Source organism: Pleurodeles waltl, chromosome 3_2 (genome assembly GCF_031143425.1).
Source record: "Pleurodeles waltl isolate 20211129_DDA chromosome 3_2, aPleWal1.hap1.20221129, whole genome shotgun sequence".
In the NCBI taxonomy this organism is placed as follows: domain Eukaryota; kingdom Metazoa; phylum Chordata; class Amphibia; order Caudata; family Salamandridae; genus Pleurodeles; species Pleurodeles waltl.
In genome coordinates this window covers 24,651,953-24,666,901 of record NC_090441.1, presented here as the reverse complement: position 1 = coordinate 24,666,901, position 14,949 = coordinate 24,651,953, and the positions used below count along the sequence as shown (strand labels likewise).

Genomic DNA, 14,949 nt, shown 5'->3' with positions numbered 1-14,949 from the left:
ACAACTGCAGTAAGCAGATTTCAGTTACAGGCCTAGACAAGGTGTGTCTTTGGTGTCTGGGCTCGGGCCACAACTCTGTTGTGCCCTAATTGTATCCTCGTGTTCCTTAAAGTCATCCAAGACTGGGAGGCGACTGTGTGTTGCTGAACACAAGAAGTGTAAGCACTGCTTTTGTTTAAGTACTACTCCTGATCCAAGTCTGGTGCAATCCCGTCCTAATCTTGAGGCAGCTTCTTTGACTTCTCAACTTCACACTCAAATTTCTTTGGTAAGTCAGTCCAAGCATAAGTTTAAGAAAGCAAAGCGCAGGACTCAATCCCATCTCACTACCCTGCTCCAAATGAAAAGGTGCAGAGACATGTTGTTACTTGCACCCCTTTCACAATACTTCCGACGTGTGGTTTGGCATCATGCAGGGTGGAGTTTTGTCATGGTTCTGTACCAAGAGCCTGCATTCTTTTGGAGTTGGCTGGAGTGTCAATGTGTTTCCCTGATAGTGAACCAGCTAGCAGGATACCTGAATGTCATGGCAAGCACAGCTGATGGCGCATGGCAGCTTAGTGCCTGCCAGATCATGTAGGGTTCCTGGTGGATTGTAAATGGTGCCTGCACATTAATGGTTGGAGAGTATTCCAGCAGTGAGTAGAACCCTGGATAGATCTTTTTCAGTCACCATTGAACACCGTGTCAAAGGTTTTGCTCATTTAATTTTTCGTTAGGACAGGTGTTTCTAGATGCATTCCAGCTGGAATGGAACATGGGCTTCAAACACCTTCTTGCCCTGAGTTCTTTAAAAAAAAAGAAAAAAGCTGGAACCACCAGGCCCTCGTTATCCTAGTGACTCCAGATTGGGCTAGGAGAGTGTGATATTGGAATTTCTTGCCAGGAGAATCTGCCCACAGATCAGACTCCCACTCCAGGATGTTCTCTTGCCTCAGCAGCAGAGCAGGATCGTTCATCCATTGCCTACCCAACCTACGCATCCTTGCGTGGAGAATGAATGATGTCAGTTAACTGCTTTTGAACTTCCTCCTGAGGTGGTGGATGTCATCCTTGCTGCCAGGCATCCTTCCATAACTTTCTTTTATGTCAGGTGCTGGGTCAAATTTGTGATCTTGTATGGAGTCCACAAGATAGATCACTTACAAACTAAACTGTTTAATGCCCTGTTTGTTTTTATTTGTCTTTGAACCATCAGGACCATGTTATGGGCATGATTTAAAAGCTATTTGTGTGCTCCTTCAGACTAACTGCCCTTATTTAGATCACCTTCTATGATGAAGTTTTTTGAAGGCTTGAAACACATGTTCCCTTCCTAACCATTTGTAAGGCTCAGTGGGACCTTAAATGTGTCTTGACGTTTCTCATATGTTTGCCCTCTGAGCTGATGCACAGCTACTCTTTGTGTCTTCTGAATCTCCAAATTGTCTTTTTCATTGTAATTTCTTACAGCTCAGTGCATGAGTGAGCTCCAGGCGAGGCTTTATCTGTGCAACTGCCCTACACCCCCTTTGTCCAAATAAACTGGTGTTGAGGACCTTTGTGCTGCACGTCAGGACTCCTTTTCATGGTGGGCAAATCACCACCCCCCTACCGTTCTTTGCTTCACCTCATCCCTCCAAAGAGGAGTAGAGGCTCCACCTTTGGGACACAAAAGAGCTTTAAGCTTTTTCAAAAATAGTAACTAAGGATCCTTGGGTGAATGATCATCTTTTGGTGGGGATCTTTGGAACGAAGCAAGGGAAGTGTGTGCAGAAGGGAACTTTGTCAAGTGGAATAGTCCTGTGCAATAAAATCTGCTATGCACTGGCTAAAAAGCAGCCAGAAGGACTAAGAAGTCACTCCAACAGAAGAAAGGCTGCTACCACTGTGCTGGCACATGGAGTGCTTGTTCTTTCACATCTGCTAGGCCGCACTGTTGTTGTCAGTACCCCTGATCACGGTGCTGTTGTAAGGACTCTTGTATCTCTACAAGACCTCTGGATTAGGGGTGGCAGCATTTCTGCTTGTAGGCAACTGAGTCACTCCTTCACCAGTTGGCAGCTGTTGGCCCAATCCTTCCGGCTCTCTAGCAGCACCTCACCTAACCCAGATAGTAAAGGTGGTTTCTGGCAGCCTAACCATTGACTCTGAAAACCTCTCAGGGAAATTGCAGTGGAACAAGGCTTACCCTTTTCTCTCTTTAGCAATAAGTCTCTTACACACACACGCACACACACAGGCAATGAAAGAAGATGCAGGATAGTTTTCAATACATTTATTGAAAAGACTGCAATCTGCAATGTAAATATGAACAACCCCAACATATAGCAATAAACATGAACATGCAAATTCACCCCCAAAACATTCTCTATTTTCTATCCTAAAGAGAGCAAGCATGAGAAGAGCCCCCAACCCCTTTACCTTGGGACAAGGTCGGCCTCCAGTCAGGCTCCTTAGAGATACAAAGGCCAAGGTCTGCTGCAAAGTGATGTACAGTATAGATGGAATATCCTGGGTGGAATCCCCTCTAATGGCCTTGGTCTCACAGGGTGTTTTATGAGGCACATGTTGTTCGTGCAGACATCCTGACATGGATATGTACCTAAACGTTAGATTGTGTGCACAAATCTGTATCAGCAGTATCACAACAAATGTCCAACATGTTCACATTCTGTTCTTGTCCAATGTAAAGCAAAGAACATGATGACAATCCCGTACGTACATTACTGATAATGACGCTTTCACAGACTGGCAACTGATTATGAAATGAAAACATTTATTCTAAAAATGCAAGCAATGCTAAAATGAATAAAAATTAATGATAAAACAGAGCATGTTATCTAGGTAAAAGGGCACAGGCCTACAAGCGAAGTTAAGCTCCTATACCCAGGCAAACTAAAATGGACCCACAACAGCACACTACTTCCTTGACAGCCAGGTCCGATGGAAGGGCATTCTGCCCTTTGTCCCTGCAGGACATTTTGGTCTGAATCCACTCCACAGACCCACCATGGGAAAGCACTGCTTTGGTATCTATTCTAAGGTGAGGAATTTTCAGTTAGAAGTATCTATCAGAAGAATAAGTTACTCTTCCGGTGGATACTCTAGCTAACCACATATTGCGCCCCACCATCCCCCCTTCCAGTCCTGTGGAGTGATGCCTTTCTAACATCTGTAAAGGTCCCAAATTAAGAATCTGCATACTGGCACAAACAATTGTTTCAGGCTCCAACCCCGTGTGATTGGAAAGAGCCAAGCAAGAAAGTTACATTAGAATGCAGGGGTGGTGCTTATATGTACGTCCGTAATGGTGCGGTTCCTCTCAGCATGCTGGAACATTGCTGAGGAGGTTTTTCGATCCAATCTAGCACCTGGAGAGTATTCAAAGGTGAGGAACCGGTGATTAAAAACAGTAGCCACTCAAAAGAGCATTACCAAAGGTAAGTAGCTTGTTCTTTAAGACAATAATAAGTAAGATTCTGAAGTTTCTAATCATATTAGTTAACTAATACATCTCTACAGTTATCCTTGTTAGTTCAATTTTGAGCTATTCGGCCACAATTATATTTAGTTTTTTTAGACTCCTAGCTTATGTGGAGAGCTGCAACCTAGCTATCTCCGTACTTTATATGCACATATTGATAAGTTTTCACACTTTTTCCATCTCTCAGGTTGGCAGTGACCATGTGGTACTTCATGGCCTGCATGCGGAGCGAATAATCCTCATATAGCCTTTAAATGCACTGTGTATTGTGTTTTCTTTTGAGAAATGCATAATGTAGAGAACAAGAGGATACAACAGTTGACAATAATTTGTATGGAATTATCTGTGAATCTCTTCGATTCGCCACCACCCTTGTCCATATTCTTTTATGCAAAAGCCAGAATGCATTGTTTGATCAATGGTTTGCAAATAACGCTACCCCTTTGTTTTACTGCATATGCATTTTTGTCTTTTGAAAGCCTGTTATTTAATGTTTGTTCAAATCAATTGTCAGCAGTTGGAGAAAAATGTAATTATGAGCTTTCACAAAGAGGAGCTTCACCTTTCTTATCCTTTTGACTTTGTTCCATCTTTAACTCCCCTACAAACCAAGATTTGAGAAGGACCAAGAAATGGAAATGTGGAGTGTCATGTTGTTCTTGGCTAATTTAGATCTCTGCTTTAGTTATATGAAGCGCAGTATAAAAGCACTTGTTTAAAAAGTTGGGCATTCCAAGATTTTGTCAAATGCAATAATGAAATAATTCTATATTCTATTTGTGTCTTCAGGACTCTCACATGCACAAAGCTCTTTTTTGGGTTGCAGTGGCAGTGCTACAGCTGGATGAAGTCAGCCTGTACTCTGCAGGGACGGCACTCCTTGAGCAAAATCTGCACACGTTGGATGGCCTCCTTGTATTCAATGACAAAGTATGTGTGTTTTTACTCACTAGATGCTCACTATCTGCTGATGCTTGTTTTTACACCTTACATATTTGAATTAAGCTATCATTGTGTTACCTTTCACATCAGCTTAATGCTTTTCTTGACATTTTTGTTGTGCTTCTTCTTGTTTGTATTATTATCTCTGTATATCAACTCTTTAGTTGATAAGGTGAAGGGGTGCTTCTTAGAAGACTCAATCCTTCAATTTTGCCATTTGAGCAAAGCTACAAAATGTGTGCCTATGTTATGAGCAGCACTGTATTATGATAGCTGTGGTTAAGAATTTTATATCCCAGTATTCTCTTCTGTGATGTTTTTGTCTCACTGCACAAATCTTTTGCAAAACGTCTACTTTATTACATTAAGGCCCTCATTACAACCCTGGCGGACGGTGGAAAAAGGGCGGTCATTACCGCCCCATTTTGACATTGGTGGTTTGGCACATGCCAAAGTGCCAATGTCCTGCACCGTCCACCACGGCGGTAACGACCGCCAGGGTGGAGATAACGGTCTCCTGCCCGGCGGACGTCACTAGACTGCTGGCGGTATCTGGACCCCGCACACTGCCATGGATTTCGTGGGGTTTTCTACCGCCACAAAATCCATGGCGGTATGCACCATCAGTGCCAGGGAATTCCTTCCCTGGCACTGATTGGAGTCTTCCCTTCCCCTGAGTCCTCCCCTAACACCCACCACCCCCCAAAGGTAGTAGGACCCCCTCCCCAACCCTGCCCCCCTCCTCCCCACCCCCAATGAAACCCCTACATATACCCCCCACACTCCCCTACACGCACGCTCACACCACTCACACACATACATGCGCACATACATGCACACATACATACATTTTACATTTCCCTTACACACATTACACCCCGCATGCATACAGGCACTCACACAACCCCTCTACACACACACACACACGCGCACACCCTCATGCACGCACACACCACACAACATCCCCCCACCCCTAACGGACGATCACCTTACCTGTTCCGGTGATCCTCCGGGAAGGAACGGCATCCATGGGGGCTGCTCCGCCGCCAGCATCCCGTCACCAGAACACCGCCAGGACGAATACTGGGTCGTATTACGGTGGGCAGTGTTCGGATGACGTGGCGGTGGCTGTGGAGCAGCGTCCACTTCACTGCCGACTGCCAGTATGGCTGCTGGTAGCTCTCCGTCCAAAAAAGGGCAGAGGGTTGCCAACAGTCATAATATGGTTGGCGGAAGACCACCTACACTGGCCTAAATGTCCTAATACCAAGGATCAGATCAGCGAACTGTTGTATTTTTATGTTCAAACTTCAAGGCTGTAACACGCATTTTTCGTGGCTGTTACGGTATGTTCTTGTGTCTTTAAAATGTTTTTTCTTTTCATGATCCAATATGTAGGTGTTTAGAGAGCCTAGGATCTTACCACTTTTTTTAATTTCTGCATCGTCCCTTAAGTCCGAAGTCAGTGAATTGTTACTGTATATTGGACTGTTGAGTCTGATTGAGACCATTGGAACTTGGAACACAGAGTTCCTGGAGCTTGGCTTTGAGAAGAAATGTCAAAATGAAATAGCTAACAAAGTGGAGCATAAGGCATGGAGAGAAGCTAAACACTCTGAAAGTGCAGACAGCAAACTTAATTAAATAGTTTGTTTTTATCAGCAATGTTACCAGATGTTGAAATAGTAACTTTGATTGATCCTAGATACTGGTATTGTTTCACTTATTTGTGTAATCTGGGAGGAAGATAGCATTTGAGAGTCCTCTATTTCAAGGATCTAGTTTAGTATTGGTGAAAAATGTTGCTGCTTACACAGGTGAGTCGTGACCAAAAAGGGTTTGAGTGTAGCTGATATTGTTGTAGGATTCTTTGACATTGTAATTGGCAACCTGTGTAAGGCTTACAGTGCCAGTGTTCAGAAATCAAAATCAGACACAAGATAAGTGAAATAATTGTGTACCTGCTGAAGGGTCTTCATAGTTTTCTGTGAGAGTTCAGTAGAAGCATTATTAAACTAATTTAGCTTACATATAACACTCGCTAGTGTCAGTCGTACTCCTGAAGAAGAGAAATGGCTATTTAGTGACTATTATACATTGAAAAATAATACTTCAAGCCACAAGATTCAGTTGGTCAACAAAGAACTGTTGCCATCCTGCCAGGTTTAGGAGGGTTATACAGTACATTTTAGAAAAGTTGATGAAGGATCCCAAGATCATCTCTTAAAAAATCTTTTTAATCAAAGCTTCCAGGCTCAAGTTCTTATGCAGTTCACCTTTATGATGTACCAATTGTATCTGTTAAAGAAGATGTAGGTATGGTTGGACTGCGGTGATAATGATGGCAACCAAATGAATGTCCAGTGACACTCCTGCTCTCTCCATATCCAACCACTTTCCTGAACCTTTCCACCTCTAGCATGTCTGATTGCTTCCTTTTTCACCTGTCTCCCATGGTTGCCTCATCCGTCCCATCATATTTGTTTCCTGGCTGACCTAGTCTGGAAATTTTCATGGTGAAGAGCGTATGCCCTAAACGATACAGCAATGTTTTTACAGCCACTGCCTGGCATTTTCTAACTTCCATCTTTCAGGTCGAGAGTACTCTTCTCCACTACCACACATTTGGGGCTCAATTTGAGGAGTGTAAGAGCATCTTTTCTATTCAAAACTTACCTTATCGGACCTTATCCAGACCAGATGTGGGACTGCAGTGAAATCATTTGAGAAATATAGGCAAATATTTCACCTTGAGTATGTTAACCACACAAAATATTCACCTAGTATTCCCTAACTTTGGTCTGGCTATTAGTCCAACACTCTTGCCCAGTTATCTTTTGGGTAAATAGTTGAATTGATTCTGATGAGGTGTGGCTGGCCCCACTGGCCTAGTCCTCTTCATATTTTGTGAGCAGGTGCTACGAGTCTGCTGAAAACTCCACCCCTGTTGGTGATGGAGGAATCTTACGTCATTAGAGCTCTGTGATAACCATTCTTTCAATTTACATAGGCAGTAGTTACTATGTTGACTTGAACAGCCCTTTTTTCCACTAACATATATTATTAATTATTGTCCAGTTGCGTTTTTTATGCCATACTTTGTACAGTTTCACAAGCTGCCAAAAACAAAGTTGCAAAATCGAGCAGCATTTATTTTGCATTGTAAATTCCAAACTGACTAACCACCGACTAACCACTTCCTTTTTCATTTCTACCCTCCAAATCTACTGAAAGTTGCACATTACGCCTGCGATTTAGCAGTGAGTGAGGGTCAGCGTGATGAGTAACTGTAAGAGAACATTGCTGTGTTGATCATTTTGAAACTAGAATTCCAGGGTCCCAAAGCTACATGTTACTTGAATATGTGCACATAAAATATGACCTTAAGCAAAACACATTATGTCCAGTTGCCGTTGTTACCCGCTTATCAAAATGACAAGTGCTGAAGTGCTTAGAAGCAAAGTGAACACTGCAGTTCATCTTTAAAAAAAACTACAAGCTTGACAATGACAGCTTGCAGCTGAGTTTGTAGGTGGAAAGGTCATTGCTTCATTAAAATATTTAATGATTTATTTTTGACAGAGTCCTGAGGAAGTCTTTATGGAAATCAGGAATCCTTTGGAATGGCACTGCAAGCAAATGGATCATTTTGTGGGATTAAACTTCAATTCAAACTTTAATTTTGCACTAGTTGGGCACCTTTTAAAAGGTAAGGGTTAGCCTGTATGTAGTATTTCCAAAATACAGAGGTTCCACATTCAATTGCAGCAATGTAATGTCTTGAAAACACTGTTTAGTTTCTTTTGTGTGAGATCAATATTTCAGACTAATCAAATTATTTCCTCAGTGAGGATATGCAATTTGCTTTAATCTTTTAATCTGCACTGTTCTCTATAGGTTTTTTTGAATGTGGTTCACAGCTAAGGAAATACTTGTAACTATTTTGAAAGCAGTTATTAAAATATAACAGTATTGTTCTGATGATTGCATAGTCGCCCCTTATGGTTCTGTTTTTGAATGTCAGCAGTCTGAAAATAATCTTTCATTGGGAAGGACTTGGTGTATTATTTGTTCCAAAAAGTATTTAAACTGTTTAAAACAAAGGACCTGATTTATAGTTTAGTGGATCCATTACAACTACAATGGAGTGCCCCCTGGTAGGAAGCTGGCCTAGTATGTGGTGAGCACCCATAGGGTTGTCACCTTATATCAGGTCCATGTATCACCATTTAGTGAAGTGTAGGCAGTGTCCTGAAAGCCAGGGCTCTCTAGAGGTAGCTGTGGATGAGCAAACAAGACAGATCTCGGAGATATGCAAAGCTTATGCAATACCACTAAAGTCACACAGCACTTAAACACATGAAAGAACCGCACAGTATTACAAAAATAAAGGTACTTTATTATAGTAACAGAAATACTAGAATACTGAATAGGCAATCCCCCAACTGGAGGTAAGTAAACACACTATAATATACACATTAGCAATCTGTAAATAGCATAGAAAGTAATAGGCATTGGGAAAAGCAATAGCAAATAGTGAGGGCCCTAGGGGAGGGCCAAACCATATACTAAAAAAGTAGAATGTGAAAGGCAGTGCCCCACCTGAGGAAGTGGAATTAGTAGATGAGAGCTGGAAGAACTAGGAACCCCAAGAGGTGACTACCAGAGTGACTCCCAGCGACCAGGAGAGCAGAGGTAACTCCTGGTTTTCTCCAAAACCAACAGGAGGTCTTTAGAAAAGGACTGTGCACGACCCAGTCAAGACTGGAAAAACCCAAAGGTGGATCCTGACAGAAGAGGACCTGCCAAGGATGGGGACCAAGTCCAGTTCGAGTTGTAGTGTCCTGTTGTGGCAGGAGCCACTACCCACTCTTCTGTGGATGCAGGACCAGGTCGACTGTGGACGAAGAATTTCAGCAGTACAGCACAGGAGCCGAAGAGGAGTCCCAGAAGTGATGCAAGTGATGTCCCGCGTCGGCAGTGAAGATGCAGTCAGTCAGTGTTGCTAGAAAACCACCAGCAGGCCTGGGCAAATGCAAGAGTCAGCGAAGGTTTGCAAGGCACAAGAGGACTAGCAAGGTCCAGGGGACTCTGCCCAAGGAGTGGAGTCCGGGGTGTCCCTCAGCAGCTGGGAGAATTGCAAGAAGAGGAGGCAGCCCTCACGGGCAACTCACTGACAGGCACAGGAGTCACGGTGAGGCCCACTCAGCACACCTAGAGGAGTGTCCTACGTCGCTGGAGCAGCAGGCAGGAGACTGTGTTGCAGGAAGAAGTGCTGGGGGCCGGGGCTACACGGAGCCTGAAGATCCCTTGGATGAAAAACAACCAAGCCTTGGTAGCTGCAAGAGTCGCGGTGCACAGGGGTTCTGTCCTGTAAGGAGAGACAAGCCTTACTGTCTCCAAAATTGGACAGCTGGTAGAGTGGGCCAAGGGGACTACTCCAGACCACCACATGTGATGCAGAAATCAGGAAGTTATGGAGGAGAGAGGATCCACGAGACGGTCGTTGTTGCAGTTGGTGCCTGCGGTTGCAGGGGAGTGACTCCCTCACTCCAAGCGAGATTCCTTCTTACTTCTTGTAGGAAGTTGGTTCTGTATAAGCTATCTCAAAGTGAGAGATAGTGTGCACAGAGTCCAAGGGGTTCCCCTTAGAGGTAGAATAGTGGCAAAATTAGATAATTCTAATGCTCTATTTTGTGGTAGTGTGGTCGAGCAGTAGGCTTATCAGATGGTAGTGGTAAGCATTTGTTGTACACACACAGGCAATAAATGAGGAACACACACTCAAAGACTTAACTCCAGGCCAATAGTTTTTATATAGAAAAATATATTTTCTTAATTTATTTTTAGAACCACAAGTTCAAGATGTGAAGTAAATACATAAAATGCAAGGTACTCCACACAGGTAAGTTAGGAACTTTGAATTAGAGCAGTAACATACAGTTTTAGTTAAAATGGCAATAAGCTATTTTAAAAGTGGACACAGTGCAGAAATCAACATTTCCTGAGAGAGGTAAGTAATGGTTAGTTTGTCAGGTAAGTAAGACACTTATAAGTCTAAGGTTCGATGGCATCTGTTGCTGCAGATACACATGTTGTGCACAGTGCACAGTCCGCCATCTGGTGTTGGGTCGGAGTGTTACAAGTTGTTTTTCTTCGAAGAAGTCTTTCGAGTCACGAGACCGAGGGACTCCTCCTCTTTGCTTCCATTGCGCATGGGCGTCAGCTCCATCTTAGATTGTTTTTTTTCCGCCCTCGGGTTCGGACGTGTTCCTTTTCGCTCTGAGTTTCGGGACGGAAAGATAGTCAAAACTTCGAAAAACTACGTCGGTATTGTTTCGATCGGGATAGTTAGAATCGACACCGAATCGTGAAGAGCTCTGGTAGCCCTTCGGGGTAATTTCGACCCCCCGTCGGGGCCTGGTCGGCCCGACCGCGTGTAACATCGACACCGATGGAACGGACCCCGTTCCGATTCTGTCCTAAATGCCACAATAAATATCCATATACGGACCAACATTTGGTCTGTAACTTGTGCCTGTCACCCGAGCACAAAGAAGAAAATTGTGAGGCCTGTCGTGCGTTCCGGTCCCGAAAAACGCTCCGTGACCGTCGAGCCAGAAGACTACAGATGGCGTCCACGCCGACAGAACACCGAGAGTTCGAGGAACAAGGAGAAGAGGAGGAAGCCTTCTCCATCCATGAATCGGACTCGGATGAATTCGACGTCAAGGAAACTGTGAGTAAGACGTCGAAAAGCACACAGCACAAGAAAACAGACAAGGCCCAGGGGACGCCACTGCCAACTGGCCATGGCTCAACCCATAAAGGTGACCGTCCATCGGCACCGAAAAAGGCCGAACTGGTACCCAGATCGTCCGACTCGGGTCGAGACACAGGCACGCAATATTCTCGGGACCGAGAAAGTGTTGCCGAAACAGATCGACGCCGAGAAAGCAGAGCCGACGCTGCTCGACGCAGAGGCAGCGGCACCGAGGATGATCGACGCCGAGAAGGCTCGACTACGAAAAAGAAGAGATTCGCCTCGGAGCCGAAAACAAAAAAAGACACAGTTTCGGTGCCAAAACAACCAGCAACCGAACCCACTACCGGCTCATATTCAGAGGAACATTCATTGTCCTATCAAATGCGTAAACACAGGTTTGAAGAGGAGTTACAGACTACTGATGTAGACCATACACAAAAGAGGATCTTCATCCAGAGTGGAACAGGGAAGATTAGCACTCTTCCACCAATCAGGAGAAAAAGGATACTAGAGTTCCAAACTGAACAACTAACACCACAAGCAAAGGTGGCAAAGAAAGCAACTCCGCCACCCTCTCCTCCACCTGTAACTCAGATGCACAAACTCCATCACATTCACCGGCTCACACCACCATGAGCCAAGATGACCAAGATGCTTGGGACCTATACGACGCCCCAGTGTCAGACAATAGTCCGGAGTCATACCCTACCAAGCCCTCACCACCCGAGGACAGCACAGCGTATGCGCAAGTGGTAGCTAGAGCAGCAGAATTCCACAACGTGTCGTTACACACAGAACCTGTCGAGGATGACTTCCTTTTTAACACCCTCTCCTCCACCCATAGCAACTACCAAAGCCTGCCTATGCTTCCAGGAATGCTAAGGCACGCGAAGCAAATCTTCAAAGACCCTGTCAAGAGTAGAGCGATCACTCCAAGGGTAGAGAAAAAATATAAAGCACCTCCCACAGACCCTGCTTTTATCACCTCTCAACTGCCACCAGACTCAGTCGTGGTAGGAGCAGCTCGCAAAAGAGCCAATTCACACACATCGGGCGATGCACCACCCCCGGATAAGGAAAGCCGAAAATTCGACGCAGCTGGGAAAAGAGTCGCTGTACAAGCTGCAAGCAAGTGGCGCATCGCAAACTCTCAGGCGCTCCTAGCGCGTTATGACAGAGCCCATTGGGACGAGATGCAGCATCTCATCGAGCATCTACCCAAAGAATTTCAAAAGCGGGCAAAACAAGTGGTTGAGGAGGGACAAAACATCTCCAATACGCTCCTCTATGGATGCAGCGGACACAGCTGCAAGAACAATAAACACTGCAGTAACCATCAGAAGGCACGCATGGTTACGCACATCTGGCTTTAAACCAGAAATACAGCAGGCAGTACTCAATATGCCGTTCAACGAACAACAATTGTTCGGACCAGAGGTTGACACGGCGATTGAGAAGCTGAAAAAGGACACTGACACAGCCAAGGCCATGGGCGCGCTCTACTCCCCGCAAAGCAGAGGCACTTTCGGCACCTTCCGTAAAACAACCTTCAGAGGGAGGTTTCGGGGGCAGGCCACACAAGCCAGCACTTCACAATCAACACCGTCTACCTACCAGGGACAGTACCAAAGGGGAGGTTTTCGGGGCCAGTACAGAGGGGGACAATTCCCGAGAAACCGGGGAAAATTTCAAAGCCCCAAAACCCCAACAACCAAACAGTGACTTACAAGTCACTCAACCCCTCCACATAACACCAGTGGGGGGAAGACTAAGTCAGTTTTATCAATCGTGGGTGGATATAACAACAGACACTTGGGTCTTAGCAATTATCCAACATGGTTATTGCATAGAATTTCTACTGATCCCTCCAAATATCCCACCAAAAACACAAAAAATGTCAAAACAGCATTTAGACCTCCTAGAAATAGAAGTTCAAGCACTACTTCAAAAAGAAGCAATAGAACTGGTACCATGTACAGAAATAAACACAGGAGTCTATTCACTGTACTTTCTAATACCCAAAAAGGACAAAACACTGAGGCCAATCTTAGATATCAGAATACTAAACACCTACATCAAATCGGACCACTTTCACATGGTCACGCTACAGGAGGTGTTACCACTGCTAAAGCAACAAGATTACATGACAACCTTAGATCTCAAAGACGCGTATTTCCACATACCGATACATCCTTCACACAGGAAATACCTAAGGTTTGTATTCAAGGGAATACACTATCAATTCAAAGTCTTACCGTTCGGTATAACAACCGCACCAAGAGTATTTACCAAATGCCTAGCAGTAGTAGCCGCACACATCAGAAGGCAGCAAATACACGTATTCCCGTATCTAGACGATTGGCTAATCAAGACCAACTCGCTAACAAAGTGTTCACAACACACAGAGTATGTCATGCAAACCCTCTACAAACTCGGGTTCTCCCTCAACTACACAAAATCGCACATTGTGCCGTGCAAAATACAGCACTACTTAGGAGCGGTAATCAACACAACAAAAGGATTAGCCACTCCGAGTCCACAAAGGGTTCAAAATTTTCACAAGGTCATACAGGCCATGTATCCAACACTAAGAATACAGGCAAAAGTGGTTTTAAAACTCCTAGGCATGATGTCCTCATGCATAGCCATTGTCCCAAACGCAAGACTGCACATGAGGCCCTTACAACAGTGCCTAGCATCACAATGGTCACATGCACAGGGTCACCTTCTAGATCTGGTGTTGATAGACCGCCAAACATACATCTCGCTTATATGGTGGAACAGTACAAATTTAAACAAAGGGCGGCCGTTCCAAGACCCAGTGCCACAATACGTAATAACAACAGATGCTTCCATGACAGGGTGGGGAGCACACCTCGATCACCACAGCATCCAAGGACAATGGGACGTACATCAAACAAAACTGCATATAAATCACCTCGAATTACTAGCAGTATTCCTGGCGCTAAAAGCATTTCAACCCATCATAACCCACAAATACGTTCTTGTCAAAACAGACAACATGACAACAATGTATTACCTAAACAAGCAAGGTGGAACACACTTGACACAGCTATGTCTCCTAGCACAAAAGATATGGCAATGGGCAATTCACAACCACATTCGCCTAATAGCACAGTTTATTCCAGGGATCCAAAATCAACTAGCAGACAATCTCTCTCGATCACCAACAGGTCCACGAATGGGAGATTCACCCCCAAATCCTAAACACTTACTTCAAAATTTGGGGTACACCGCAAATAGACCTATTTGCAACAAAAGAGAACGCAAAATGCCAAAACTTCACATCCAGGTACCCACACAGACAGTCTCAAGGCAATGCCCTATGGATGAACTGGTCAGGGAAATTTGCATACGCTTTTCCCCCTCTCCCTCTCCTTCCATATCTAGTAAACAAATTGAGTCAAAACAAACTCAAACTCATATTAATAGCACCAACATGGGCAAGACAACCTTGGTACACAACACTACTAGACCTGTCAGTAGTACCACACGTCAAGTTACCCAACAGGCCAGATCTGTTAACACAACACAAACAGCAGATCAGGCATCCAAACCCAGCATCGCTCAATCTAGCAATCTGGCTCCTGAAATCCTAGAATTCGGACATTTAAACCTCACTCAAGAATGTATGGAAGTCATAAAACAAGCTAGAAGACCATCCACTAGACACTGCTATGCAAGCAAATGGAAAAGGTTTGTTTGCTACTGCCATTATAATCAAGTTCATCCATTACACGCATCCCCAAAAGAT

At 44.4% G+C, this 14,949-nt stretch overlaps 1 protein-coding gene across 8 annotated transcripts in view; it reads left to right on the top strand.

Moving 5' to 3' along the window:
- The window catches only part of NF1 (neurofibromin 1), a 1,379,374-nt gene that overhangs the window by 1,045,564 nt on the left and 318,861 nt on the right, over positions 1-14,949 (top strand). For all 8 annotated transcript variants that reach the window (XM_069226659.1, XM_069226655.1, XM_069226657.1 and 5 more), the window contains 2 exons: positions 4,256-4,396; positions 7,991-8,117. In XM_069226659.1, the coding sequence (XP_069082760.1) occupies positions 4,256-4,396; positions 7,991-8,117 (268 nt within the window). The remainder of the gene's footprint in view (positions 1-4,255; positions 4,397-7,990; positions 8,118-14,949) is intronic.